The 27272-nt window shown below is 55.2% G+C and overlaps 1 protein-coding gene across 3 annotated transcripts in view; it reads right to left on the reverse strand.

The window, feature by feature from the left end:
• Positions 1–27272, reverse strand: part of KSR1 (kinase suppressor of ras 1) — a 146388-nt gene that overhangs the window by 17941 nt on the left and 101175 nt on the right. The window contains exons 3-13 of one of the 3 annotated variants that reach the window (XM_044746003.2): positions 25211–25346; positions 20725–21184; positions 18676–18680; positions 16017–16077; positions 12774–12857; positions 11140–11201; positions 10932–11038; positions 7265–7433; positions 4560–4601; positions 2077–2131; positions 736–784 (exon numbers count right to left, since the gene is read on the reverse strand). In XM_044746003.2, coding sequence (XP_044601938.1) covers positions 736–784; positions 2077–2131; positions 4560–4601; positions 7265–7433; positions 10932–11038; positions 11140–11201; positions 12774–12857; positions 16017–16077; positions 18676–18680; positions 20725–21184; positions 25211–25346 — 1230 coding nt within the window. Of the gene's footprint in view, positions 1–735; positions 785–2076; positions 2132–4559; positions 4602–7264; positions 7434–10931; positions 11039–11139; positions 11202–12773; positions 12858–16016; positions 18533–18675; positions 18681–20724; positions 21185–25210; positions 25347–27272 lie in introns of those variants that run through there. The other 2 variants (XM_070482730.1, XM_044746007.2) reach the window with 2 other exon arrangements.

Below are 27272 nucleotides of genomic sequence, written 5' to 3' on the forward strand. Positions count from 1 at the left end.
CCGTCCCCGGAGCCCCAGCCAGGTAAGGGAGGAGAGAGGCATGGGGTCAAGAGGCCTGGGTTTCGGTCACAGCTCTGCACCACAGGGCCTCAGTGCCCTTGTCCACCAATTATGGGGCTTGGCCCAGCCAGGCCCTGAAGCCCTTCCCACTGATGCTCCAAGATCTCCCTCAGTGACATCCGATCACTAGGGAAGAGCATTAATGTCCCCTAGGATGAAGACTTCAAGTGCATCACCCTTCCTGGGTATCCTTTTGTTTAAACAGAGTTACTGACTCTTCCCCAGGTGGAGTAATCAGTCGGCTAACATTCTCTAAGCTACACAGCACTACCGGGAGCCAGGCTCAGCCAGCACTTTGGTTCAAGGATCGAGACAGCGGTTCTTGGCCCTGGCTACAGTCAGATTCATGTGGGGAGCTTTGACAACCTATAGATGCCTGACCCCACCCAGACCGACTGAAGTTGTCTCCCGGGTCGGGGTCCAGGCCTCTGGGCTGGGAGTGGGAACCATGTGAATTAAGAGCTTACTTTAGCCTCAAAACCAGAAAAGCCAAAGGAAGCTTGCTTCATTGCATTCCTCATGCTTCGTCTCTACCATGCACATTGTCTGTGCACACAGCCTGCATCGGCTGCAGCAGGCACCTGGGAGCAAGGCCGCTCCCCAGACCCTGTGTGCACTGAGATGGGGAGAGGAGAGAGAAGGCACGTCCAGGGCCTGCGGGTCACCCTCACTCACCTCCACTTCATGATCCTCCAACACGTCTGCTTTTGGCTGGTCGTCGAGCCTAAGAGTAAAACAGGGTTTGTCATGCAGACCCTGAGGGTAGGCTACTCGCACTCAGCTAGGCAGGGGACGCCCCATGGGAGGTCCGAGAACCTGGGTCCTTATTCTGACCCACTTGGCTGTGAGACAGGCAGTCTGGAGGTTGTGCAAAGACAGGAAGCCGAGGACCACACCCCATTTCCCTTCACCGGCCTCGGCCTTCCCCAGACTAACCTGAGGGTAGCGGGGGGATGAGGAGCGGGCAGTAACACCGAGGCCCTTTCGAATCTGACACCCAGGATGAGAGTTCTGAGCATATGCACAAGACTTGAAATTCTACTTGATAACTGGTTCTGTCACTTCCTAGTGGTGTGACTTTATGCAATTCCTTAACCTCTGAGCTGGCTTCCTCATCTGTGGGGTGAGGATGACCTTCTTCACCAGTGATAAAGAAATGGCAAGCAATAGGATATATTGGAGTATATGAGGAAGCCATTCAGTGGATAACTAATTCGGCCTGACCTTGTTTTTCCAAAAGGGTCTGACATGGCCGTTGAGCATGCATTGTACATCTGCTTTAAGCATTTGCTATGTCCCAAATACAAGAGCAAATGGCCTTAAGATAAAGATGCAACTTCCCCCACATTGGCGTTTCCTTAAGGATGAGCATCTCTCCCTAGGCTAGGAACTGATTGCTGTGCTCACCTGTGACCACCCAGCTCGAGACAGCAGACCTACCACTTGCTGTGTGAATTGCTATGCGGGAGGCAACCTCGTGACCATTGTAAAAGGGACATTCTAATCGTATGTGATACATGTTCTTTAAGGGGCTGTAACCACTCTGTCCACCTCACTTCTTTGGTGCTCCGTTCCTTCTTTGGGGAAGGCAGGCCCCGGGCTAGCCTTCAGATCTGACTCATAATAAACTCACCCCAGTTTCGCTTACAGATTATTTGCATCGACACCAGGCTCGGGACCGTACGAGGGAACATGAGCCAGCTGCTCAGCGCCGCCTGACACGGAGACCAGGCTCCACAAGCAGGAGCTATTTTTAGTAGCTTTCTCTAACTCGAGTGCCCTTTGCCCACCCCTGGGTCCCGAGACCGCCCTGAAGGGAGGCCAATAAAAGCCTTCCGGCTGAGTTCCCTGGTCAGAGGTGGATTTGCCCATGGAGCCTCTCATCTGGCTGGCCCAGGTAACCGCAACATCCGGCTCGGGGGGGCCGAGCTTTCAAGGCGGGGTGGGAGGTGGTCAGGGATATGAGTCAGCTTCAGCAGGTCCCCACGGAGGAGAAAGGGGACAGGGAGTACCTACCGGGTGCTGTCCGCTGCGTCAGGGGATGGGGCTGCCTGTGGAGATGCTGAAATGTCTGGAGGAAACAGAAAGCACACATGCAGCATGAGACCACCTCCGGCTCCTCCCAGAGGACACAGTGCTGGCAAACCCCAGACATGCAGGGGCAGTGGGTCCTCCCCCAGGGGCCCTCACAGGCTGCACGCAAGTTCCCTGGGCCACGTTCACTTTCCCTAAAACCGAACATGGATGCAGCCTCCTCAGCACTTGGTTTTGCCCACACAGCTCTGCCCCAGGAAGAGACTCCAGGTGGGCAAGGCTTCTCAGTTAACGCCATTCTCTTGTGGCCAAACTCCCCATACAAGCAAGGGGTGAAAGTAAACTGGGCCACTGGTGACCAGACACGTGGGCCAGACCCTCCTCTGGCTTGGAGGCAGGGGCTGGTGGCAACAACCCTGGAAAGTAGGGAGACTCCTTCACTCAGGTGCATGGAGGCAAAAGGCAGGACTCGCAGGTGGCTCATAAGTGACACCTGGTGCTTGGCACAGCTCCTGGGAATTTCTGTGGGGAGCCAGAGGCTCCATCCCCCTTAACTTCTGGGTTGAGGTCTCAGGGGAGAGGAAGAAACACAGAGTCCACACCTCAGGGGGGCCCCAAGATTGGGCGGCAAGGGGCTTTCCCAGATGTGGCACTGGAAGTCCCACATCCGGGGAACAGCAGACAGATGGTCACCCCAGCATGGAACCAACATGCTACAGGCCAAACCCTCCACGGCTGTCCCTGCCGCCTGGCTCTATGCTCTCTAGTCCCCTCGAATGGCACTCAGGGAGGCCAGCAGCCCCAGGGCTCGGTGGGCCCTCACTCCTCTTTTCAGCAAAACGAGACTGGAGGCCGCCGTGGCTCCAGGCAATCGGCACATCTCGCTGCCCCCTAGGACGCAGAGTCTCCCCACCAGCCATCAAACCGCCCTCCCCCTCCAGGGCTTCCTCCAGGCCACCCTGCAGGTCATCTGAACCAGGGTCCATGACACCTCTGGGACCTCAGAGGCTCAGAGAATCTGATGGCGGCCGTGGGCTTTCTTACCAGGGAAAAGCACACACACACCCAACACCCTGTGCACGATTTCTGGGGGATCCCAGCCCCCGGGCACCTCTGCTAAGGCCTCCTCCAGACATGGCGACGAGTCTGCAGACTGCTAGGGGCGGCCTGACATTTCCACCCCTGCAACGCTGCTCAAATGTTCCCACAGAAGAAAACACATGCGTAGGGGTGAGGAGGTAGGGGTTTGGGGAGAAAGAGCACCCCAGGTGGGAGGGCAAAATGTCTGAAGCCTCATGCTTTTCCTTAAACATTAAGACGGTATTTTGCATTCTGCTCCCCAATGTGTCCATGTTTGTTTTAATAGAGATATATTCTCCCCCGTAACACATCTTCAGAGCAAGACGGACCCTTCTAGAAGAAGGGCCATGTTCTCCCAATGCTCTACTCCCCCGTATGCCATCCTACAGCCAGAAACAGAGGGGCTCCTGCAGTGGCAACCACAGCAAAGCAGGTGTGAAAGCACAGAGGCAGCTCAAGGAGCCTGCCCCTGACCCAGCCAGCCCGCACATGCCTGCAAAACCCTCCAGATGGCCCTGTAAGAACTAACGAATGCTCCACGCCACTCCCCTCGTGGAGCTGAGTTGCAGAATAGGAAAGCCTGGAATAACCAAAATACCATGACTTCAAGTGAGGCCTGTTTAACCCAGGAAGAAAGCAAGCAGCCACCGTCTTTGTCTAGAACACACAGAACCTTCACATGGCTTCATTAAGAATTAAAGTTGTCACCTTCCACTAGAGAAATAAGTACTAATCCTATAAACTCCTTAGGAGCAGGAACATGGTCAAATGCAAAGGCTGAGCACAAAGCTGGCGTGCAAGACCATTTTTGTGGAAGGGAATCAATGAGATACTGAGTTGCAAGGTTTTTGCTCTCAACTTTCTGCACGAAAGCAGCATGTCCAAAAATGGCCAGCAGATGGCGCTGTGCGGTAAGGCACTAGAAGGTGAGGCCCACTGAAAAGGCGAAGCCTGCAGACCCTCCCAAACACGCATCCCCTTCTCTAAGGTAGGGTAGCAGCTTCCTTGTCTTATGTAGGGGAAGACTCCATGACAGATGCTCATAAGCCATCAGCAAAAAAGTCCGTTTCCCCCTCATGCTGCAAACTGGGTTTCTGTCACTTCCTGGCTGTGTGACCCTGGAAAAGTTGCCTGCAGTCTCTGTGCAAGAGGCTGGACAGGATGGATACTGAGGTCCCTCCCAGTGAGGCACTGCACCTATGAAGGGCCAGCCTCAAGGCTACTCACCCTGCCCTGTTGCCCAGCCTCAAGAGACAGTCAGCTCTCAAAACAGGTGGGTGTGAGACTCAAGCACCTCGAAGGTGCCCAGGGAGAGGGCGCCCAGGTGGGCTGGACAGAGGGGCTCGAGGGAAGGGGCAGTTAGTGGAACCATGCAAACGACTCACCTGGGAAGATAAACTGCTGTCTATGATGAATGAAGTAGGCAGCTTTAAACAGAAGAGGAGGTGAGTCATACACACAGAACAGCAAACGCAGCCGAGGGAGGAGGGGACGCAGGCAGGGGCTTGGGAGAGAGGGGCTGGTTATCTGCTGGGGCAGCCCCACCCCACCTGTCCTGCCCCAGCTGGGCCTGGCCAGGACAGGGTGATTCATGCAGGAAGGAGAAAAAGAGCTGGGGGAAAATGGGTGCTGGCAGGAGCCCCCAGGAGGAGAGGGGCTTGCCCTGGAGGACTGGGGTTCACAGACCCAGTCTCCGTGGCCTTGCTGCAGAGCCATGGCTGATTCTGTTCCCCTCCTGGGCCGCTTCTCCTCTGTGAAATGCGCATGAGCTCAGGAGGGTGAAATACAATGGGGAGAAAAACCCTGATTCTGAAAACATCTTAACAGTGCTGTGTGCAGAAGAATGGTCTCACCCCTCAGCCCCACATTCACACTTGATCTCACCACTAGGGAAAAGAGAAACATCCTCTGGTGTTTTTGGGGGGGTTTTGTTTTTTTTGGTGAGGAAGATTGGCCCTGAGCCAATATCTGTGCCAATCTTCATCTATTTTATGTGGGATGCCACCAAAGCATGGCTTGACAAGCGGTACTAGGTCTGTGCCCGGGATCTGAACCTGTGAACCTGGACCGCCGAAATGGAGCACACGAATTTAACCACTACGCCACCGGGCTGGCCCCAAAAACATCCTCTCTTAAGGATGACTGAAGGGGACACACCAGCACATCTGGGGACTCTGACCCAGCATGCTTCTCACCCCAGTCCTGCCATCTATGAGGCGAGGCCTGGGGAGCTGGTGAACGTCTCCACTGTCGTATTGTAAAATGGAGTAAAAAATTTCCCCAGTTGGGGCTGGCCCCGTGGCCGAGTGGTTAAGTTCGCGCGCTCCGCAGCAGGCGGCCCAGTGTTTCGTTAGTTCGAATCCTGGGCGCGGACATGGCACTGCTCATCAGACCACGCTGAGGCAGCGTCCCACATGCCACAACTAGAAGGACCCACAACGAAGAATATACAACTATGTACCGGGGGGCTTTGGGGAGAAAAAGGAAAAAATAAAATCTTTAAAAAAAAAAAAAATTTCCCCAGCTATCACCCAGGACAAACTGAAATGCTCCCGCACAGCACAGAGTAGGTGGACAGTAGAAGTTCCTCCCCCAGCTTAACCACGGGGCTAGCCCAGCCCCGGGCGCTGCTGTGATCAGAGAGATAACAGACCCTGGAGAGAGCGGGCTCTGTCCAGGAGACGAGGAGGGCTCACCCCGAGGACACCAAGAAAGCTGAGAAGCTCTGGCTGACATCACAAAAAGGACTTTTTCTGTGGCTGTTGTTTTTCAAACAGGCTCTTCCTTTTAGAAAAACCCAGAAACCAGGAGGTTTAGCAAAAGGCCTGGTTTCAGAACATAATAATGACACAGCAGAATGGCAGACGAGGTTAATCAAAGGGGCCATCGCTCAGCCGCAGGGAAGAGAGGGCGGTGCATTAACGTCAGGAGACATCTAGCCACATGCACGTGTGAAGGCGAAGGGATGGGAGAAAGAGAAAAAAGATTTCTACAAAATCTCGGTCTTTCACCAAAGAAGGTCCCCAAAAGAAGGCCCTGGAACCCTGGTGAGAGGCACCCAGAGAGGCTGCCCAGCCTCCTGCTGGCTGCATGTGGCCCCAGTGGGGGGGTCCCCCGGCACAGGAAGAGCTGTGCCTCTGTCCTCCTGGGCCTGGAGCCCCAGGGCCCAGTGACAGGTGGGCCCTGACCCAGACTCCACAGGCTGAAGCTGGCGGCGGGCCTGTGGCTGGGCCTGGAGCAAACTGGAGGGTCCCAGCAATGCCTCCCCGTCCCCCCAGGGTGCCAACTGAAACACACCGAGGGCTAAGACGACTTCCAGGAGCTGTCAGGGAGGCAAGGCTGAGGATCAGTCCTGAAATGGACAAGTAGGCTTCGCTCTGCTCCCTGGGGAGGCGGGACACCCCAGGCCCAGCCAAGAGGCGGGGGGTCCTGGCCATACAGACCTCAGGGCAGCAGGGGCTGAGGTCACTCAGAGGTCAGCGCTGGCTCAGGGCTGCTCCGGCACGCACTCCCCGTGGGACTCAGTGTCCTCATCCACACAATGGGGACAACCTAATCCCAACTTCACGTGGTCCCCTGTTCTATGGAAAAGGGAACGAAAGCTCCCCTTTCAATAGGTGGTCCAGATCACAGAGCAGGTAAGCAACAGAGCCTGGATTCCCCCTTCCAGGCCTCCGGGCCTCCCCCAGCTCCCTGTGCCGCCTGCCATGGTTCCGGGGAGCTCAGAAGCCCTGAGTGAGTGAATAATGCCCAGAAGGAGCCAGCCCATGCACAGGAGGGCAGCATGGGGATTATGGCAAGAACCCGGACTTTATGTCAGATGGATTTGGATGGAACCCCAGCTCGGGGCAAGCCACTTCCTCTCTCTGAACCTCACTGTCCCCATCTGCAAAATGGGTGCAATGACAGCATCTCCCTCAGAGCTGCTATCAAGTTTAAATACGGTAGCGTGCTTGAGCTCAGCATGTGCCTGGCACCCAGCAAGTGCTCTTCCTGGTGGCAGCATTTGACCTTGAGCCTGCTGGGGTGTGCTGAGAAGGGGCATCCGACCCCATCCCTGAGGGCCCAAAAAAGCCCCGCAATATGGTACCTGGGAAGTTGAACCTGCTGTCCCGCTGGCCGGGTGAGGGGTTGGGGGGCGTGGTGGCACTGGATGGGTTGGACGATGTCGGGAAGGGCGCCGGCGAAGAGGGCGTGGAGGACGTGGTGGAGGAAGGGTTGCTGCTGGAGTCCAGGTGGTTCATGGCCGGAGGGTGCTCCTGCAGGACCAGAGACAGGGGAGGTGGGCAGGGACTGTCGCTACCCTGCTCAGCCTGCCTCCCACACCCCGTGCCGAGATCCTCCCTTCCCCGGCTAAAAATGAGGTCAGCCAGGGCATCCTGACATTTGCCCGGTCTAATGTTGGAGGGGAGGAGGGCACAGAGAGAACCTCACCTCAACACCCATCCTGCAGAGGACACCTGCTCATCTTTCTTATTTCAGCTTAAACACACTTTCCTTCCAGAAGCCTTTCCTGAGCCCCAGCTGGGACCATGCTCCTCCTCTTTATCCTCCCATAGCTCCCAGCACTTTTCCTCAGGGCACCCAAACCACAGTTTGAGGTTTGTCAATGGCAGGCAACTTGGGCGGTTTTCTGAAGACTGTCTCTCCCACCACACTGTGCATCCTGGGGGACCACGGCTGCTCAAACACACCCAGTGCCTGGCCCAGAGCCAGGCACATAGCAGGGTTTTTTGTTTTCTTTTTTTAAAGATTTTCTTTTTTTTCCTTTTTCTCCCCAAAGCCCCCCGGTACATAGTTGTATATTCTTTGTTGTGGGTCCTTCTAGTTGTGGCATGTGGGACGCTGCCTCAGCGTGATTTGATGAGTGGTGCCATGTCCGCGCCCAGGATTCGAACCAACGAAACACTGGGCCGCCTGCAGTGGAGTGCGCGAACTTAACCACTCGGCCACAGGGCCAGCCCCCATAGCAGGGTTTTTTAATGAATTAAATTCAGCCTCTGACAAGCATTTATTTTGTGTGTGGTATACAGCAGGTACCTACGAAGTGCTCCCTCTACTTCTGCAGACGTGCTGGCTAGGACCACCCAGTGGCTGAACCCTAGCAAGGCCAAAGGACCCCCAGAAAGAGGCTACAGGGAACTGATTCCATGGTAGGGGGGACCCCGGACCTGGCCCGTGTTTCCCAGAACCAAACACCAATCCTCAGGGGGCAGGGACAAATTCCTTGGTCAAAAGAGCTGGGGCTAAGTTGGGTTCAATGCTGAGTTCAACCAGTTTCTCTCCCACAGACTCTAAAGGCTCTGGGGCACGTGTGGGCTCTGGAACCACCAAAGCCGATGTAGTGGGCCTCCCCGTCCAGGGACAGCCAACGCCGCCTGGTGCCGGGCTAAAGCAGGGCAGGGACCCCTGAGCTCTCCCTGGCCCCATGCACGCTCCAAGGCCCCAGACCCTCAATCCCGTCACCCAGACAGGGGGAGTGGTTGAGAGGCAGGTTGATTCCCAGCGTCTCCACTCGGCACCTGCGTGACCTTGGATCCATCGCCCCACCTTTCTGAGTCACAGTGTGTCATCTATAAAACAGGGTATCAGCTGCTGCCTCACAGGGCTGTTCATTTGCTCAACGTTCAATACAAACGCTTCCTCACTGCCTATTGTGCACCAGGCACCAAGGGAGGCGTCGGGGACCAGGCAGAGCAAGAGAACCCGGCCCTGCCCTCCTGAGCCCCGACACGGGGCAGCAGACGGCAGACATGGGACTGCACCCTGTGACAGCAGGTCATGAGGAAGTCTGGGAAGGGAGCGGTGCGGCCAGGGGCGCTGCCCCTCAGGCCATGTCCAGCCAGGCCTGCCCGAGGAGGGGAGTGCTGTAAACTCTGGGCAGAGTGTTTCAGACAGAGGGAACGGCGGGGGGCACAAGAGCCCCGAGGCAGGAATGGGCAGAGCCTGGCTGAGCGAGGAGTGGGGAGGGTGGCTGGAGAAGAGGTCAGAGGGCCAGGCTCGCCCTGGTGAGGTCAATGGGATAAACACATGGCCTTTAGCACAACGCCAGGCTCCGAGTGAGAACTCAGTACCTGTTAGCTTGAGTTGCAATAATGACCATAAATAGGGGATATCGGAAGGATCACACTAGGTTGCTCCCTCAGGGACATGAGAAGCCATCAGGCACCACCCAGAACCATGTTGGTTAAGGGCCGAGCAGGAGGGGCTCATGGAGGAGGACGGACACTCGGTGGGTTCTGAAGAACTGACAGGAGGGTGAGGGGTGGGTGTCTAGGTGGGTGGAAATGCAGGAGTAAGTGCACCAGGGCACAGACAGGAGGTGAGCGAGGGGTGTGCAAGGATGGGGTGGGGGGTGTGCGCTGGATGGAGCTGGAGAGGAGAGGGCAGGCGCAGAAACAACTCTGGCGAGGTGGGGAGTGGTAGACCAGGGGATCTGGCATCCCACCAATGAATTGCGACTGTCTGTGACAGGCTGGAAACAAACACCGTTGAGCAGATGGTACTTCTCCCGACCAGCAAGTTCACCAACTCTAGATCTAGTTACCCTTACAACATCCCGTGAACAAAGCATTGGTAACCCCACTTTCCAAACAGGAAAGAGGCTCAGAGAGGTCAAGTCGCAGAAGCAAGAAAGGGAAACAGTCAGGACTCAAACCCAGGGCTGTGGATCCTATCATCTTTCCACTCCGCCTCTCCATTCTTGGCGGGAATGCCACCAACAGAGGGAAAATGCGATGACAGGCAGAGAGAGGCAGGAGGGAAGACATGAGTGGGCCCATAAGATACACTAGGTCTGGAGCAGCCGGCCTCCCAACTGACAATAAGAGGAGGCCCTGGACCCTCCTGGAGCAGCTCCCCAGGCTGTATCTTCAGGGTCCCCAGTGTTAACTGGACACGTCACTTGCCTCTCTTCTCTCTGCCCAAACCTCCACCCAGGCTAGCCATGGCCACGGAGCAGCTCACGCACCCCTCAGTAGGGAGGCAAGTACATGCTAAGCCCTGGTCTGGAGCTGGGGCACAACACGCTTGAAAATACCCACAGTGGCTCCGGGCAGCGGGGGGCAGACAGCTACTGTGTGGTCACCAGGATAGGGACCACCGTCAGAAGTCACGAGCATGGGCGCCTCGCAGACAGCACACACACCTGTGCATGGGGGCCCGTGGCAGGTCTGAAGGCCCTCCTGGGGACACAAGCCTTCGAGAATCTGTCTAGCTGCAGACGACACCCGTCTGCATTAGCAGAGAAGCCGGACCCCAGGCTACGTCAAGAAAGGCGCTTTCATGTATTACTTTTCAAGATGTGTTTGCCGCGCTGTGACTAAGGCCCCGGGCTCGGGGCTGGGCCTGCCTCTCACTCCTGTGGGACCCCGTGCCCAGTTTCCTCATCTGTAAAATGGAGGTCATATCAAAATGTATCTCTTAGAACCATTGTGAGGGTCAAATGAAGCACTGATGGAGAAAGTTCCTGACTCACAGTAAGTGAAATGTTAGCTCAAAATAGGGGAGAGGGGTCCTGTGCATGTGCCCACGATTTGGACATAATTGCGAAGTCTGCTAAATGGCTAAAGACAGGCTCCCTGAAGGCCACCGTCTGGCCATGGATTGCAGACCAAGTGTCAGGTCCCACCGCCCCCCTGCCACCCTCGGCCCCAGCTGCACCTCTATATCAGGGGGGCCTTACAGAAAAGAATTCCGGAGTGGAGAGGGGTGCTCCTGGCAGAAACAGCAGACCCCCGGGCTGTCACCCAGCATACCTTCTTTGTCAGTGCTTTGGGGAGGGTTCCAAAATGGGGTTCGGCGGCTCTGTCCACCGGGTTGTTGATGTCCGAGGGGACAGATTCTGTCCTCCGAAGCCTGGGGACTGTTTAAAAAGAGGGGCGAACCATCAGCAGGGAAGACATCAAGCTCAAGAAAGACTGAGCTCACATCCAGAAGGCGGAGGGGAGAGGGCAGAACACTCACGTGGCAGGAAGGAAATCCGACAGGCGGGGGCTTCTTTCGTACACTTGTTGTGACACTTCAACCTGGAGAGGAGGCAGGATCAGTGCCGGGAGGACCACGCGGGCTCCCGGGGCCCCACAGGGGCTCAGGCATCGCCCGGCAGCCCTGGGCAACACTCGCTCACAACAGCCTCAATTTCCACAAGTTTCTGAACAAACGTTAGCTCAAAAGTGTAGAGCATCCTGATGTTAACAGCACCAGCAGCTGCTGTCTGCGGGCACGACCACCTTCCTGTTGGTCACTCCATGTGCAAAGCAAAGCAGACTTGACTGTACCTATTTTAACTTGTCATGTGTGGTCACACATCTGTTTTTCTTTTCTAAGGAAAAGGAGACCCTCCACCCGTGTTCAGAAAGCTCGAGACAAACCTGAACTTGCACAAAAGATGAATCAGAAGCAGAACGTTTGCATTCCCCAAGGATCTCAGGGAGGGGAGGGGCGGCCCCACCCGCTACACCCCAGCAGGGGCCATGTGGTCTACGGATCAGAGTGGCCAGGAGGGGAAGGGCTGGGTTCTCAGGTTGGTCCTGCCGCTGCATCACGCCTCAGGGTTCTCATCCATCAAACAGGCTGACAGTGGGGCCCCAGCACCCTCACACTGCAACCACAGGAGGGCACAGGGCTCGGAGGTCAGCCTGTGCTCTCCGCACAAAAGGCATCGCTTGAAAGGGAGCTGGGGGTCCCCAATTTAAAGCCACAGCGGATCTAGACTGGGGAGAACGCTCTGGCCTCTCCTTGGTGATCAGGAAAACACAATTTATCTAGCTGACACGCAAGAGACCCACCACCTGTGGTCTGTGGGAGCCCAAGAGCTTTTACCACACATGCTAGCTCAGGTTCTTGGAGCAATCCTGATGGACAAAGACAGCTGGAATCATCTTCCCAGATGTATAAATGACAAAAATGAGGCCCAGAAAGGGCAAGCACCTTGCCCCAGGTCACACAGCAATGCAGGGGTAAAGTGGGCGGAGAGCAGAGAGTCCAGGTTCACCATCTGTAAGGTGAGGGCCGCCGGAGAGCAGGGGGTGGACACTGCTCACCCCTCACTGTTCCCTCTCCTTGCCATTCTTTCCCACCAGAAACCACAATGGCAGGAAAAAAGAAGACTGGATTGTAGGGACTCTACGTTCTCCTCCACTCTCCTCTTCTGTAAGTACCATGAGCCATCTCTCTGTTCTTACCACTGCTTATCCCCGTTTCCCATCCCTTGTGTGCTAAAATGTAAGGCTCAACTTCAGAACCCCTTACAGATGCCAGAATAGTCCTCCATTCCTCTCTGCCTTTGTACAAGATATTCCCTTGGTCTGGAATTCTCTTTCCTCCTGGGTCCACCTGGCAAACTTCTATTCATCCTTCAAAGCCCACCTCAAATATTCCCTTCTTCTGGGAGTGCCTTGCTTGATGCTTCCTTAATCTCTCTAGAGAGGGCTGCTAATTCTCTGGTGTGCCAAATGGGATTACGAACAGTAGGTTTAGGGCAACTCCTTTGAACTCTGACTTGACCTAAGGCCAAGAATCAAGCAGCAGGACTGTTATTAAACTAAAAGTATTGAGAATGTTCTCCTCTCCCACCACCCCAACCCTCTGCCCATCACCTGCAATGCTTGCACTTCACTCCAAACATCATGCTTTTCTGGCACACGTGGCAGACCTGCGACAGCCAGGACTTGGTGGAGAACCTGCAGGGGTGGACACACAAAAATGCTCACATGGGCCAGGAGACGAGGGCCTGGATGGAGAAGGGTCCCCACACAGCCCCAGGGAAACCAGGAGACTTGTTCCAACCCAGAGCTCCAGGTACCCTCTCCCAGGGAGGGCAGGGGCACACAGGGGCCCTAGGTATTCAGATTTCTCAGCCACAAGGTCATCATTGTCAAAATCCCAAAGCTGGTGTGGTCCCTGATGTCAGCTCTCCAGCAGGGATTGGCAATAGCGATCAAAAGGACAGGTGTGCATACGGAGCAATTCTAGTCTTAGGAATTCACCCAGCAGATACTCCCGCGGGTGTCAAATGATGTATGGACAAGGTTACTCCCTGCAGCATTTCTGCAGCAGTAAAGGACGTGAAACAACCTACGCTGTCAGGTGCATAGGTGACTGACTCCAGAAAGTATGGTCCAGCCACACAACCAAACACCGTGTAGTCCGTAAATAAAATAACGAAGCTCTTTCTCCGCGGGTATGGAAAAATCTCCAAATTACGCCATCGGTGAAAACAGTGAGGTCCAATACTGTACAATTCTATCTCTATGAAGTTCAAGTACAGGAAGACCTACCCCCGGGTGACAGAAGTGGAAGTGCCATCTGGGTGGCAGCACTGTCGCCTGGGCAGGGCCAAAACCACTATCTGGGGAGCTGGAAAGCTCTGAATCTTCCTCTGGGAGTACGCATGGGGGTGTACATATGTCAAAATCCATCTGTGCACTTAGCTCTGTATAAATTATGTCTCAATTTAAAAAAGGAAACAAAGTATAGAACAATGTGTATAATATATGCAGCATTTGTGTGAAAACAAAAAAGGAGGTGGAAGAATATACATATGTATTTGCTTATATAAAAATATCTCCAGAGGGAGACCCAAGAAACTGCTAAGATCTGCCCACAGGGGGACCTGGGGAGCTGGGGACAGGAGTGGGAGGGGACTTTTCTCTATATATACCCTTTTTACTTCTTGAATTTTGAATGTGTGAATATATTTCAAACCAAACTAAATCAAAATTTTAAAAAATAAAGAAACACAAAAAATAGGTTGGAAGGAAGGATGGGGGTTGAGTGGGTGGTATCCTCCAGAGAACCAGCCTCAGGCCCGTAGAAAGAACGCACATTTTTCTTGGAAGAGATTTTTAAAAGCAGAGTATATCACACTAAAAACAGAACAGCATCAGTACTTGCTTGAGGAGCAGTTCGTAACACACCCATAAGCATTAGCTCACTCGACTCTTACAACCACCCCCAGGATTCTTAGTACACAGGCAAGGGAACTGGCTCAGAGAGGTCGGGTGACTTTCCCGAGGTCACACATTTGGGATGCTGTGCGCAGGGCAGACCCCAGGTCTCTGCAGTCACAGCTGCACGGCTTCTCTGTAAGAGAGACACTGAGGCAGAGCACGAGGGAAAAAGCGTGGCTTCAGGTCAGATCACTTGGGGTCTGAGCCCTGCAGACCACTGGCTGTGGGTGTCCAGGAGCCTCTGCAGATGGGGCCAGTGCTCCCACCTCACAGCGACTAGGGGAGGATCACACGTGTGAGGTGTGACTGCGTAGTGTCTGCCACCTGGAGGAGGTGCGTGAACGCTATTGTCTCCACCCAGCCAAGATGGGGGCTTGGACAAAGGCGTCCGCCTTGCTGGGTGCCTTTTAAGGAGCCCCGATTCTGCTTCCCTGGGACCCACACTTCTCCCTGCACCCCCAGGCTTTAATCTGCTCTCATGTCCACACTGGGACAAGGGGGACAGCTCAGAGGTATCTGAGATGACCTCCGCGAGGAAATCCAGAAATGGGCCGAGATGACGGTCGGGTCCGGGCCTGAGCAGGCGCAGGTGCTGGGAGGTCGGCTGAGGGATGAGGGATGGGGGGACCCTTCTGGACCAGGGAAGTGTCATGGGATAGTTTTGCCCCTATAACTAGACCAAAAAACCTTTAGACCTTCTTGTTGAAAGAGGCCTGGATCGTGGGCTTAAAAACCAAGAGGGTGTGACTGTGACATCGCCTGCCTGAGCCCAGAACCTCAGCGGGTGGGGCAGCCTGGCAATGCCAGGCATGAGGGGTGAGCTGCCTGGCTTGGAGGGCAGCCTCTGGAACTAGCCGCCACCGGTGGAAGGAAGCAGCAGGCTGGCAAACACGTGGGGGCAAACGGGCACGGCCTCAAATCCTCTGTGAAACCCAGCACAGCCGAGACAAGACTGAAACGGAGCAACCCTCGGATCCCGTCGGCCCCTCTCGGGCTGGAGCCAGAGGTTAAACAGCAAGGACCCCCCGCTGGTGGACACGCAAGGCTCAGATGCACATCACCCTGTGTTATCCTCGTGACTGGACTGGAAGTCTCATTGCAGAGGGGGAAACTGAGGCTTGGAGAGGGTCCTGCCCACAGGCATAATCTAATGGGGGCGGAGGGGTGTTCTTGACTTTCTGAAAGGTCCTGCTCTCAGCAGCTCTCTCATGGCCCTGGGAAGGTCACACTTGGCATCTTGGGTATGTCCAGGACCTTCACTCAAAGGGCCTCACCTGGTTGTCCGTGGTGCCCTGGACTCTCCCCCCAGGCTCTGGGGTACAGGCATCGCAGCCCTGACAAGGTTCCAAACAGGGGTGCCCGGGCACCAGCTGGTGGGCCCAAGCACTGTCCTACTGGCAGTGTGACCTCAGGCAAATTACTCAACCCCTCTGGTCTGGAGCGCAGCTCACACTCCCCAGAAATGAAGAGCCCTGGCAAGTTGCAAAGTTCCTGGCAAGCAACCCCTGTCATGTTCCCAACAGCCTTTAGCAGGGACGGCTAGAGCACAGGCATCCCAAGGTGTCCTGGTGGTCCTCTGGCTGACGAGACGCCACCCAGACCTGTGGTCAGCATCACACCCCAGCCTCATGAGCACTGAGGCCAGGCCTGCTGGACTGTCCACGTCATAGGCCCCAGTCAGCCCTCCCTAACATGCATGAATGCCAGAGTCACCAGAAGCTGCTACAGAGGGGCACAGGGCTGTGTCCACAGAGGTGATGGACAGACAGACCAGAAGCAGAGGACAGATCCCCACTGTGATGAAGAGTGACCCCCTCAGTGGGGCTCCGGCACATGCAGGTCCCAGCCCAGGTCTGTGCCCCCTCCCGGCCCCAGCCCGGTGGGGCCTACCTGTGCGTCACCGGCAGCCCAATGTCCCTTCGTACCATCTGTGGCGATCCATGTGGGAGATCTGCAGGGAAAGAGGCCGGGGGGGGGTGGGTAGGCTGAGGAAGCCCCGCTGGGGACACCTCACGCCTGTGACCTGTTTCAGAGAGCACAGCCTAGATGGGCGCACCTTATCGCAAGGCAGAGAAATGCCCCTGAACCTGATCTATCAAAAGAGGGACAGGCCAGGGGAGACCAAGGGGGCAGCACGGTCACCCTCGCACTTGGCCTGCTCCTCTAACGAACAGTACGGCTGGCCTCTGCGGACGGCTCAGTTGCTGCCCCCGTGTGGTTTCCCGCTTCGGCGGAAGGCAGGCTGGAGAGGCAGACGGCAAAGCAGAGGAGAGGGTAGCTGTCTCCACACCCCGACCTCGTGCACTCCCTCACGGATGCACCCACAGGGCCCCAGCCTGCGAGGGCTGAGTTCTGGTCACTTCTTGTTAAGTGGATAGAAGTAGTCTGACCCTTGGTGGAGGGTTTGAGGCTGGTCAGCCAGAAGCACCTTGAGAATTTTGCTCTGAGAGCCGCCACTGCCAGATCTGGGCAGCGAGATGAGGACAAGGTGAAGCCGCACTGTGCTCCCACGCCCACCTGGCCCTCAGTCTGAGCCTTTGGGTCTCCGGCCACGAGCTTTCAGATGCCCCTTCTGCCTGCCCTCTCCTAATCCCGGCTTCCCCATGAGGACAGGCATCAGCAGTGTTGATGGCATCACAGGTCGGGCAGTGGAGGAGCAGCTGGAAGCACTGCCTCCATCCACAGCAGCTCGCAGGTCCGAGTCCCCCACTGCTCCCCTCCTCCCATCCCCCTCTGCCCATCTCCTCCTGGTGCAGGGGCTCTCAGTGGAGCCCATGGATGGGCCTCAGGGGGTCTAGGAATCCTCTGGACTGGGAAGCAGAATGTGGTGGCCTTTTCCCTAGAAAAGGGTCTAGACTTTTAATCAATTATCAAAGAGACCTGTGACCCGGAGGTTAGAAGCACAATGGCCAATCTAGTGTCCTCTGGGTCAGCAGAGGCCACTGTACCTCCCCCACCCCCCTCACCCCACACTGGCCTGGCACACAGCTGGTGCTCATTAAGGGCTGGCTCCCTTAAGGCCAAATACCACATTCCCAACCACAAGGAGAAGGTCATGTTGGAGGCACCGACTCCTCCTCCCACCTCGAGGGGAGTGTGCTCAGGACCAAAAGGCCCTTTGCTGCCCCTGATGATGGGGGAACCCACAATCACACCACCTGCAGCTCTCTCTCTCTCTCTGGCACATCGGCCATGGAGCTGACTGGTCCCAGTCTCGTGGGGCCAACTCCACTCTAGCCAGTGGCCAAGGCCATCAAAGCACCTGGGTCTAAAAGGGGTTAGGCTACCAGCCTAAGAGCAACAGACTGTGGGAAAATGAGATTTCAACCATCTGTCTCTGAACGCAACCTATGATTGATTTGTAATGTTTGCCACAGGCATGGGCTAGGAGGGAGGTGAGACGGGACACGTGCCAGGCATCAGCTGTCCCTGATCTAGATGAAATACTGCCTGAAAGGCCTCATCCTGCCTTCCCAGCAAGCTGGGGAAGCAGCCTCACTGCCACGGTCCCTGTTTTACTACAGCAACCAGGAGGAGGACAGGGCCAGGCTGGCCTACGGATGCAGATGCTGGATTCTCCTCTCGGCTCTGGAAGGGCCCTGGGAGTTTCTGCCCGTGCCCTGGGGAGAGGAAGTGCAGCCTCGCTCCTTCCTCACCCTACGCCTCCCGGTGGCCCTGTAGCCAGCTTCATTCAGCACAGTCACTGCCTGCTATCCCCCTCCTCATCTCTGAGACCCTGCTGACAGCCCCATCACTCTGCTTGGCCAGCTCAGGATAGTTAAAAAAAAAAAAAAGAAAAACTATTTTGCTCAGGCAAAACCCAGACACCTCTGCGTGTCCACTGAGGCAGAGCACAGAGGCACAGCTGTTTCCCTCTGCTTTGACTCAGGAGAGAGAAGCCCCACAGCACAGCCACGTGCAAGAAGCTGCCCCCAACACGGAGGTGGAGAGGTGGACAAGGGGGTCGGTGGCTGCCTGGGCTTTCTCCTCTCCTCCCAAGGGGGCATCCACACCCTCCAGTCTCTCAGGGCCTCGTCCAAGCTGAGCCACATTCCTGCCTCCAGGAATGTCCCTCTCCTGGATAGGCATCCCGAGAAGTCAGCTGGGTTCTGCAGATGGTGAAGGCCCACCTACACCAGACACATGGCGCCTCCCCACCAGGAGCCCAGCAGGTGAACACTCCCTGCCACAGAGGTCACCTGTGCAGACGGCAAGGTGCAGACAAGGCCCATCACAGGGGCTGCCCACGGACTGCGGCAAGGTCAAAGGACTCTGCTTCACAAAAAGCAGCTGCAGCTGGGCTGAGGCACCTTGTCATCCTAAGGCCACTTCGCCATCCTAAAGCCACCTCATCATCCTAAGGCCACCTTGTCATCCTACGGCCACCTGTCCTAGAGCTGTCTCCTGAGGTGCTGCCCAGCGCCTCTGCTTCTGGACTAGGGGGAAGCAGAGTGAACCAAGAGAGGGTCAAAGAAATCCTCCCCCGATGGGGACAGCAACACAAACATGACTCCCGGGTGGCAGAGGGGACGAAACGAATCACTCTTACCGAACCTGGAGGAGACAAAAAAGAGAGAAGGGGATTATGTCACCACGTGGGCTCGGCGTGTTCCCCAGAACATCACCCCTTGGGAGGGCAAGCAAGATGCTCAGGCTGGCTGAGTGACTGTGGGGACATTTCCTCAATGGGGAGTGGCCTCCCTGGGCCCCCTAGCTACAGCTGTGCTGTGCATTTTACTATATCAGCTTATCTAAGCCTCACCAGCCACCCTGCACGGTAACAAGAGTTCACGCCATCTCACAGCTGAGGACACAGAGGCTCAGTCCCCAAGGTCACGTGCCTGTAAAGGGGGGAGCCCTGCCTGGAGCCCCGAGAGGAGGGGTGCGTCTGCCAGAGAGGAAGTGGCTCGGGCTGGGGGGAAGGGAAAACAGTGGTGAGAGCAGGAGGGTAGCCCCCAGGCAGGACCAGGCAGGGACAACGCCCCCCCAGGGGGGCCACTGCACCAGGGACCAAGAGAGCTGGGGAAGACCCGGCCAACTCAGCCTGCCCCCAGGGCTCACCAAGGGCAGCGAGGGGGCTGACTGCCCACGTCAGTGCTAGTTCCGGTGCCTCTGTGGGGACCTGACTCAGAATCCCAGGGTCCGAGGCCCAGCTCAGCAGCTGTGGGGTCTGGGCAAGTATGTCATTTGCCTGAGGCTCGTTCTCTGCCCAGAGCCGGGAATGAGACCAGAGCCCTCCTAACGCTCTTTGCAGGAGAAAAGGAGAGACACACTAGATTTTGCCTGCTGAGCTGCCCTCTGACTGACCCATGTCCATGAGTCCATGTGGTAGTTACCACTGTGTTCTCTGGGAGACCAGGATCCCGAGGGGGTGGAAGCCTGTAGTTCCTTCTGGGCGATCCAGGCCCCAGCAGGACAGCCTGATCGGGAGTGATAGAGCAGGTCACGGCGTGGATTTCTGTCCTTGGGTGACATACTCAAAACCACCAGAGAGGTCCAGGGTTCATCCCATAAGGGAACCACAATAGTCTGCACTGGGACAAGGGGAACAAGCCCACCCAAGACCAGAAAAGGGGGGCCATGTCAGGAGAGAGCCAGGGGCCCCAACCCTCAGATGTACAAGAAGGTAAGAGGTACCCGAAGAAAACTCCCTCTTTCCCCTCGGCCCTGCCCACAGGGGTACACTGACAAGGGCAATCTCTGTAACGCAAAAATGACAATGACCTAAATGTCCATCAGGAGGGGAGGAGTTAGTTAAACTATACAATGCAGTGATATGAGAAAGTTAAAAAAAAAAGATGAGGTAGTCTGAATAATTATAGATATGTACAAAAGTGATAACCCAGTTGGCTTCTGAAAAGGGATCTTGGTGATGAGGAAAAATGGCAGGGGTAACTCTGCACCACACCCCCCAACAAAGACGAACCACAAGTGCATCTGGACCATTTGACTGTTATTACCTATTTAAAATACATAGACAAAAAAAATTTTAAAAATTAAGAGGTAGTTCAAGATGTACTGACATGAATTTCTCAGAGATATCAAGGTAAGTGAAAAAAACAGGTTATAGACTAGAGTACATGGTATTTGAGAATCTTGAGAGGTTTCAGCCAGATACTCCAGTTCTCCCCTCTGGGCACGTGGAGAATTACATTTCTTGGTTCCTTTGTTTGGGAAGGGCCATGAACTTTCAGGAAAGAGCATTTAATTGCTAGTGTGTTAACATCTAAAATTCTTTACTTCCTCCGCCATAGTGGAATGTTCCAGACAACGTTCCAGACAGCGGGTGTTGCATCAGCCTAGGAGCTGGAATGAGGCTGACCCAGGATGCACAGGGAGCAGGAGCCAGAAATGAATCTCTGTTGTTTTAAGCCCCAGAGATCTGGGGGTTATTTGTTACTGCGGTGTAACCCTGACTGATACATGGTATCATTTTGTGTGTGTGTGTGTGTGTGTGTGTGTACACAGAAAAATCTAGTAGGATTCAGCCCAAACTGTTAAGGTAGTCTGGGGAGCGGACTGAGAGACGGTGGGGGGCACCTCAGTCAAAACTGTCAGTAGACAGCAAACTCAGCCCCTGCCTGGCAGGAACACTCACCTCATCGGGGAGACCTCGTCAATGCGGTTCCCCAGCTGAGACTCATGGGACTTGCTCCGGGTGAGCGTGGGGAAGCTGGGCAGCAGCTGGAAGACCTTCCGGCTGGGTGGGGGCGGCGTCCTCGGCGGCTTCAGCTTGGTGTGCCGGCGAAGCTGGGGCGTGGTCGGGGGGGTGATGAAGCTATGCAGGGCACGGGGGGTCAGCCGGCCGCTGGTGTGCGGGGGGATACAGGTGTCCGAAAGGCCCTCGCTAGGGCCAGGGGTTGGGGAGTCCGAGGTGGGCAGAGCTGAAACGGAGACGGAGCGCGGGCCCTGGGCACTGGTGCCCATTCTGCCCAGCTGGGCACTCCCCGGGGGCCAGGGCAGGCTGGCTGGCGAGAGGGTGTCCGCAGAAGGCCCTGAGCCACTTTCCCGCCGGGCATCTGATGAACTCCAGCCCGAGTCCTCTTTGTGTTCCCCTCCTGTGAGCCAAGAAGTCGGGTCACAGATGGTTGTGGCTAGAAGGATTTACAGGTGAGGTGACCAGGGCCCAGAGAAGTTAAACATCTTGTCCAAAGTTGCACATCTCCTTAGTGGAAGGCTTCAACTATCAGCCTTTACCTGGTTTATAAAGGCCCCTCGTGTATACACATTATCTAGCTGCCTGTGACGGCACCAGGGCAGATACTGCTGCCCCCAACTTACTAAGGGGGGAAAATTGAGGCCCGGAGAGGGAATGGCTTGTGCAGAGCTCCTGCTGGCAGGCCTGTGGCGAGTGAGCCAGAAAACCCACCCCAAAAGCATGTGACCTCAGAGAGGGAAGTGGTGACTGATCTTTAAGGTTAGGAAAGGGAAGCCCAGGTGTGTATAGGGTTCATTCCCAGAAAACTCAAACATCAGGAAAAGGGGCTGCACCAACCTTCCCACAGCAAATTGCCCTGGGAATTTGCTAGAAAAGAGATCCAGCTAGAAAGGGATCAACAGCCACTTCCTTCTGAGAGGAGCCTGTGAGTGACTTTCAGCGGCCCCCATGGTGACTGTCTGCCTGAGGCCCCGAGACTGCTTGAGTTCTGTGGGGTTCCAACTGAATAGCATGGTCTGTCCATGCATTCAAGCATACGCCGGATGCCCGGTGTCAAGACATAAAAAAAAGACACATCCACTGCTCCTGGTGGGTTCAAAGAGGGCAAAAGACACTCAACACACATGCTGCGCGCTGACACGGAGACGCACAGGGACTCAAGGAGGACGAAGGAGAAGGGTTGTGAATAGCCTGGGGGGGCAGCGCTTCCCAGAGGAGGGGGCACCTGGGCTGAGCTAGCTAGGGAAGGAGTGGAGGAGATGTATGCGGCAGAGGGAACAGCACATGCAAAGTGAGGGAGCACAGGGCACCTTCCGGTAACTACAAAGAGCTCCGAGTGCCTTGAGAGGTCAGGGCAAGCCAGGGAGAGGCAAGAGATGAAGCCGGAGGCTCAGCCTATCCGGGGCCAGCTCAGAAGGGGCCTTGAATGTCTTACTAAGGACTTCAGGTTTGACCTTATAGGAGATGGGGAGACACTGAGCAGGTAGGGAGAGGGAGAAAGGGCCCCACCTACAGAGACCCTGTCGTGGGGAAGAAGACACCTGCCTCCTAACATGTATCGATGACGGGAAGCACAGGAAGGGAGATCTTGACTCAAGACAAAACGCCCTTCCACCCTGGAACCCTTCTACTTTGTGCGTTGTACCCTGTCTGCCTCAACCCTCCCAGCACGGCGAGGTTGCTGAAATTCAGAGGGGCCACGTACACTGCCAAGGTCAGACAGCTAAGTAAGTGGTGGGATGGGAGCTGAGCCCGCGATCTCAACCACAGCACTGGGCCTCCTCCCACAAGGCTGTCAATTCTGAATAACTTACAACAGCACAGCCTTGGGAGGAAGGAGCTCTCTGTCATCAGAGGTGGTCAAGCCTAGCCCACACAGCCAGTTTCTTGGTACATTCCATCCCCTCCTCAAATGCCCTTCCTCCTCCTTCACTGCATGGTGACTTTCTACTCATAAATCAACTTGGCAGCATGGGTCAGCCTGTGTGTTCCTCACTCTTGCTCCTTTAGAACTGCAGCCAAGACTCACAGTTTAACTCATATACTGGCCTATAGGAGGCACTAGACACATTCTTGTTGAAAGGATGAAAACATGACTTCCACGGATCTATGGGCAAGTCTGCCACCAATTTGCCACAAGCTCCAAATTTTTCAAATTGCCCATTGAATCACCACTGCTTTGAGCCCAGCTCAGGGACGGCAGATGAGTCTTGCAATGTCAACACCGGTCAAGTGGCAGTGGCTGCTTGAGAATGACTCTGGAGTCACTCAGTAGGAAGAGCTTGGGGGTTGATTAGCGATGCCTGCTATGGATGAAGGACAGGAAGTATCTGCAGGCTTATCTTCCCCTGTTCACCAGCCACTGGCACAGAGAGCCATTCTTCATCACCTTTCTCAAGACCAGAGACCACAAGGGAAATGATGTCAACATTTTCCATTACCCCACAGGCCTAATATTGAAAAGAGCCCCTAATATGTGCCAGGCTCTGGTCTAAGCACTTGACCTTAACTCATTTAATCCTTGCAACGACCCTATGAGTTATTACCTTCATTTTACAGATAAGGAAACTGAGGCACAGCAAGGTTAATAAGTAACTGGCCAAAGTCCCATGGGTTCTAAGTGGCCAAGCAGAGTGCTGGGCCCAGGCAGTCTGGTTCCACAGTCCACCTTTATCACAATTAGATTGCTCTCCTCAAGCCCTGTCAGGTGCAGCGAAGACTGGGACCACATGACTTGAGAGACGGCGATCGCTGGTGCCCACCTGGTCCCCGGCAGGTGCTCTTGAAGTGTGGCCATCCCTGGGCAGACCCATCTGTCTGCCGGCATCCTCAGCTAGGGTGTAGCAAGACCCTCTTGGGGTTGGAGGGGCACTACACGCTGAGAGCAAATGAGAGAGAAAGACTGGAAAAGACCTTCTCCCCAGGGTCCTCCCCCGGGGCATAGTGGAAAAAGCACCCTCTGAGGATGGAACCTGAGTTCAAGCCCAGCTCTGCTGCGTGCCAGGTGTAGCACGTCAGACAACGCACCCGACGCCTCTGATGCTCAGATGCCTTAGCTACAAAGGGAGCTCAGCCCCACCTCTTAGAACGATGTAGCCATGTGTGTATCAGGTGCCTGGCACACAATAGGTGCTTAATAAATTAGTGATCTCATAATCTCTGCGTCCAGGACAGGCAAACAGCAGCCTTCCTAATACAAGCAGGTCCCCACCACTCTACATCTGGCTCCTCCACAATTCTCTATAATCCAGGCATAAAGAGGGAGGGCTGACAAGTTACCCCAGGATCCCAGCTTGGGTGGTAAGTACTTTTAAACTTCTGCAACGTGGGAACAACCTGACCACCATGAACGACAGAGGCTTGAATGCCGGCTCTGCCACTGACTGCTGTGTGTCTTTGGCTAATCCCCTTCCCCTCTCTGGGCTCAGTCTCCTCCTGCATAAGACGTGGGGACAGGAATGCTAGCCACGTCTCTGTCACGTTTACTCCCTCGCACCTGCCAGAGGCCTGGCATGTCGAGGTTTTCTGAACTGAGTGATGCTTTCTATACTGGGCTCTATATGCAGAGGAGAACTTGGTATAATGGGGCCAGGCAAGAAATTAAGCCCAATCATCTCTGGGGGAAAAAATCAAGCAGAATATAAACCTCAGTGCCTGCCCTCAGCCTCAGACAGCAGAGATAAGACAGGTGGCTCAGACAATTAAAAAATGGAGCTAATTCCCATTCATTAGGCTCATTTTAAAGCCTTATGTGTGGCAGTGGGAGCATTAAGTCAGAGCATTTGAGGCTGTTTCCAAGGTAAGATTTAGAAAGCCTGCAAGTAATTCCTGAGGAACTCACCATAGTGCCAGGGTTCCACACTTTGCCTGGGGCGGCCATGTACATGCTCCTGGCTGAGACTTCCCTACTCTCGCTTGGCTTAGGCTAGGCTCACATCAACGTGTGCCTTCTGAGCACACAGCCCAGCCAGCCGATGGGGGTGGGGGGAAAGCATGAGAGGGCTGGGGCTGAGCTGGAGTGGGAAGGGGGTCTGGAATGCAGAAAGCTGCTGGAGGGTTCCCACAGCCCCATAGAGGGGGAATCATGCAGGGCCCGCCCAGCAGACCAGCCTGGGGTTTCTAACAATGGCTGAAGCTTCCCTGAGATTGATGGATCGGATGGCCAGATCAGTGGGGATCCGAGCCCTCTGTCTCAGGGAGAGCTGCTGTCCTGGGTCAGGCCCATCACATGCTTTCTGAACGGCCACCAGCTGGCCCAGGAACCCCGGCCCACATGTGCCCCACCCTCCCATCCAACTCAGCAAAGGTCCTGGCCCCAGAGGAACCAGGCCCGGCCTGGGAAGAGAAGGCTGGTGGTGGTGGGGAGCTGGGGGAGGCAGAGGGAGCCATGGGGCTTGCGGTGGAGCTGGGGGCAGGCCCGACTTACCCTTGCGCAGGCAGGCGAGGCCGTACTGCAGGCGGCCGCAGTCCTTGGCGCTGGCCCCGCAGCGCCGCAGCGCCTCCTTCACCTTGGCCTCATTCATGTCCAGCAGGGCGTCCAGCGTGAGCTCGCCGAGGATCTCCTAGGGAGGCACAGCACAGGCAGAGCCGGGTGAGCAGGCAGGCCTGGTGCCCTCGTCATCCTCCTCCTGCCCGGCCCGGCCGCCCTCCCTGCTGAGTGGCAGGGGCCAGCTGCTGGCGGCCAGCCTCCGAGCAGAAGCCACCACTTGTCTGAGAACACAGAGCCTGGCCCTCGTCCCCACCCCCAGCACTCCCAGAGACAGCAGCTGAAGTGAAGATGCCAAAGCTTCGAGGTTGGGGGCGGGGAAGGAAGAAAAAAACCACGAAAGTTTTGATGAGGGCATGCTGCCCCTCTGGTTTCTTTTTATTCCTCTGCACAGAAAAATGATGAATCATGACAACTTTTTAGAATGACAAGTACTTCAGATAAAGATGGCCCTTTACAATTTTGCTGTATCTGAATCAGATTAGATTTCAAATAAAATAGGCTTAATAAGAGAAGGATTGAAAAGAATGAACCCTGCCCAGTGCTCTCTAGGCACTTACTCCCTCGCCTTACTTAATGCTCAGTCAAAACCTTCCCAGGTTTCAAGAAGTGAGTGACACAAAGCATGAAAATTTGGTTTCCATGTGGCCTCTGAAGACGGAGTGGCCACAAGAGCAGGAACGCGGGTGGCCTCTAGAAGAGAGGGTGGCCCCGGCTGACCAGCAAGGAGAAGGGAACCTCAGACCTACAGCCACCAGGAACTGAATGCATTTGGACGTGGCTTCTCCCCCCAGCTTCCACGTACAAGGCCTGCCCGGCTGACCCCTGGACTTCAGCCTGGTGAGGCCCTAGGCAGGGAAGCTGGCCGCACCCGCGTGGCCTCCTCCATCCAGCCGTCCTCCTGCAGCACCGTGAGCTCATAAATGGGGGAGGTTTTAAGCCGCTAAGTTTGCGGGAATTTGTTAGCAGCAACAGAAAACTAAGACAAAGAGCGAATATTTGAACCAAGGCCTGACCAACTTTGAAGCTTACGTTCTTTCCTCTCATCAAGGAGAGGCTTCACCCTCCAACTCTGATTATGTATGTACTTTGAGCCACCTGCGATACCAAGCCTGGAGCAGACACAGAACAATGGGACACGGCCCTGGCCTCAGGTGGCTTGTGGGATGACTGACATGAAAACAAGTCATTGCAATGCAGTAAGATACGGCCAAGCAGAGAGAAAGCTCAAAGGGCTACCAGACCAGCAGGGAGATGGGGGTCTTTTGTCTTTTTCCTTGGCCCCTTTCTGTATATCCCAGATTTTCTGTATCAGGGAAGGCCAGACAACCCACATCCAATGATTCATATAAAGCTCGCAGTCCTTGAGAATCTAAGCTGATCTTTATTGATTTCGGGAAGCTGTGTCTATTTTAAAAGCGTAATATTGTCAGTCAATCTGCGCTGCTGTAAATCTTAGCCTCGAGTGTCAAAACTGAACCTGATGAAGATACTGGCTGTGAGTCACGAGGATGATGCTTCTGGGGCTTTGGGGTGCCTGAGTGCGGGAACACAGCAGAGGCCTGTGTGTGGCCCCTGGTGCCAGGCCGTGGACCTCCCTTCCGCATCTTTGTGTCTGGTCTGAATGTTCTTCAATCTCCAAGGTTGTGGACAAGAATCTCATGACTGTTTAGAATGATTCACACCAAAAATTAGAAATAAACAGACACGTAAAAATACAAGAAGCTCATCATCCGTTGGATAAACCCTTGGTTGCCAGAAATCCCTCCAGATGATAAAACTGGGGCGTCACAGGAAACAGCAGATGAGAACAGCACAGAGGGGAGGCTGATTAGATAGTGGTCTTGGGGCAGGATCTGTTGTTCAATCAACGCGTCTTCCTTCGTTGCCCTCAGCAACACTCTTCATCGAAATGCAATTTTGACATCTTTCCCCCTTATTTTACTATGAAAAGCAATGTGGCAATATTGTCAGGGCAAGAACAAATGGAAGTGACATTGAC

Source organism: Equus asinus, chromosome 13 (assembly GCF_041296235.1).
Source record: "Equus asinus isolate D_3611 breed Donkey chromosome 13, EquAss-T2T_v2, whole genome shotgun sequence".
NCBI classification, from domain to species: domain Eukaryota; kingdom Metazoa; phylum Chordata; class Mammalia; order Perissodactyla; family Equidae; genus Equus; species Equus asinus.